This window comes from Pteropus vampyrus, unplaced genomic scaffold (assembly GCF_000151845.1).
Source record: "Pteropus vampyrus isolate Shadow unplaced genomic scaffold, Pvam_2.0 Scaffold16, whole genome shotgun sequence".
Lineage (NCBI taxonomy): Eukaryota > Metazoa > Chordata > Mammalia > Chiroptera > Pteropodidae > Pteropus > Pteropus vampyrus.
The window spans coordinates 10,909,536-10,911,797 of record NW_011888797.1 but is presented as its reverse complement, the minus strand read 5'-3'; the positions used below and the strand labels follow the sequence as shown (position 1 = coordinate 10,911,797).

General features: G+C 44.3%; 1 protein-coding gene across 1 annotated transcript in view; it reads left to right on the top strand.

The window, feature by feature from the left end:
• Positions 1-2,245, top strand: part of ANKRD54 (ankyrin repeat domain 54) — a 10,535-nt gene extending 8,290 nt beyond the window's left edge. Inside the window, exon 2 of the mRNA XM_011387618.2 lies at positions 1,452-2,245. Coding sequence (XP_011385920.1) covers positions 1,452-1,642 — 191 coding nt within the window. The 3' untranslated portion in view covers positions 1,643-2,245. The remainder of the gene's footprint in view (positions 1-1,451) is intronic.
• Positions 2,246-2,262: the final 17 nt, after the last annotated feature.

Genomic DNA, 2,262 nt, shown 5'->3' with positions numbered 1-2,262 from the left:
AGGCGGGGCTCGCCCTCCGCTGGGAATCTGGCCCCTGGTCTCTCTCCCGAGCCCCCTCATTCTGGAGTCCTCCGACGTCCTATCTAAGGGCCCGGAGTGACCCCTGAATCTTCTTTCAGTAGTAATAATTATTAAAACTGCTAAGGACCATGAACGTGAGGCGGCGGGGGAGACTTCCTGCTCAGAACCAGTCACTCTAGGCTTTTCACCTTTGGTAATTCCTGAATAGAAACTTTTCATGACTCTCGGTGTTTATTAGTAGATAATTAAATGGCGTACTGGGAAATAATTTTATTATCAGAGAGGGGAGGCCAGGACCTGTAGCCAAATCTTACCAGTTTGTTTCAGTGCACTGACCTGGATTGGACTTCTCTACCTCATTTCCGCCTTAGGCAAACTGTAGAAACTTTCAGCCTTAGTTTTCTCATCTGTAAAATGGGTACAATACCTGCTTTACAGGGATGTTTCAAGAGTTAAGTGAGGTAATGCATGTATAGTTATTATTCTGCTTTTGTTGTGTGCCAAACGCTGTTGCATGATATGTGATCATTTCTAATCCTCACAACTCATTGAGATCCAGATACTTTCTGTCTTATGGAAGAGGAAACTGAGGCTCAGAGAATTTGCCTTGCTCCAAATCACATAGCTAGAAAGTGGCTGTACTGGTATTAGAACCCAGGTCTGCCAGACTCAGCCTCCTGCTCTGGTATATCTACCGAGTATTCTTTTACAATTTGTGGATGACATGGAAACTAATGCCTTGAAAGATTTAAGAAAGGGGACTTTTAGGATCCTTTTGAGAACTATGAGTCCACCCATATCTGAGTAGTGTTATAAAGATTAAATGAGAATTTGAGAGCATGGTATAAACCATAAAGCGCTCTATGAATGTAAGGAATCCATATGGATCTGAGTTGCAATTTTTTGACCATTTCTCTGATGACAGAGGCTTTCTATTGGCCTTTAATATAGAGGTAGTGTCATCGGAGGAGAAAAATGTTTCTGCTTAGGAATTACCAAATTTAAGTAAGTTATTTGGGAATATAAGGTTATCTGTGTAACCTGTTCACAGGGTTTCCATGTAAACATCTCATTTTGTCTTCACAACAACTTAGGGCGATAAGGATAGAGCTCAGCTTTGTTTGCGAATGATGGACCTGAAGCCAGGAGGGTTAACTAACTTGCTCAAGTCACCTAGCTTCTACAAGTGGCAGAGCCGAGATCTGGCTCCAAAGACCTTGGAGGATTTGCTACAGAATGTAGGCTTTTGCACTGGCTGTGCCACGTTTCGTGTTTCTCCTTGTTCCCAGGATGGTGTCTCTTGTATCTTAGCACTTTTCTTTCTTTAGATGCTACTGTGGCTGAGAAGTGGGTTAACTAGAAAGCCATTCACTTTCTGCTTCATCATGGCTGTTTTTTTCCTAACTGGCACACTCTTCCTCTCTTCGCAGCTCTGAAGAGGCTGAGAGACTCAGCCAATGCCAACGATGTGGAAACAGGTGAGTGTGCAAAGCAGATCCAGCTCCGTGGGCTAGTTAGGGGAGGAAAACTCCAGGGAAGATGGTGCTTGCATTCAGTCTGCCAGCTCACCCCACGGACCAGGCTCACGGCAGTCATCTTGCAGAAGATAAGTCTGACTTAGATTGTCACTCTTCCCATGTGTTTCTGTCACCCTGAACTTCCTGATGTGGTAATATTTATGGGCTCCCCAATGGTGGGGACCTTGTCTGCTTTTGTATCCCTGACAGCCAGCAGCAGAGTAGAAACTTTGGGGAACTTCTGGTTAATGGGAATGAATAGTCAATTTTAGCTTCCGGAAGAGCCACCGTCTGCTCAGAGCCACCACCTTCTCAACCGAAGCTTTGTGGTAGTTGGGTCACTGGTTCTCAAACTTGTTTTTTGGCAGAACATCTGGAAGGCCTGGGAGAGGCTTCTAGCAGGACACCATTCTGTTTTTTGTTGTCTTTGCTCTCCAGCGTTCACTAGCTGACAGGGTGGTAGCAGTATCAAAGGACAAGTTATAGGGGAAAAGTTTTAATTTTATCCACTGACTTAATTCTTTCTGTGACTCAGGAAAAAGAGTATATTCGTTTTCTATGGCTGCTCTAACAGTTTAGCACAAACGGTTGTATAAAACAACACAAATTTATAATCAGACAGTTCCATAGCTCAGAAGTCAGACACAGTCTTCCCTAGGCTGAAATCGAGGCATCTGCAGGGCGATATTTCTTTCTGGAGGCTCAAGGGGAGAATCCGTTTCCC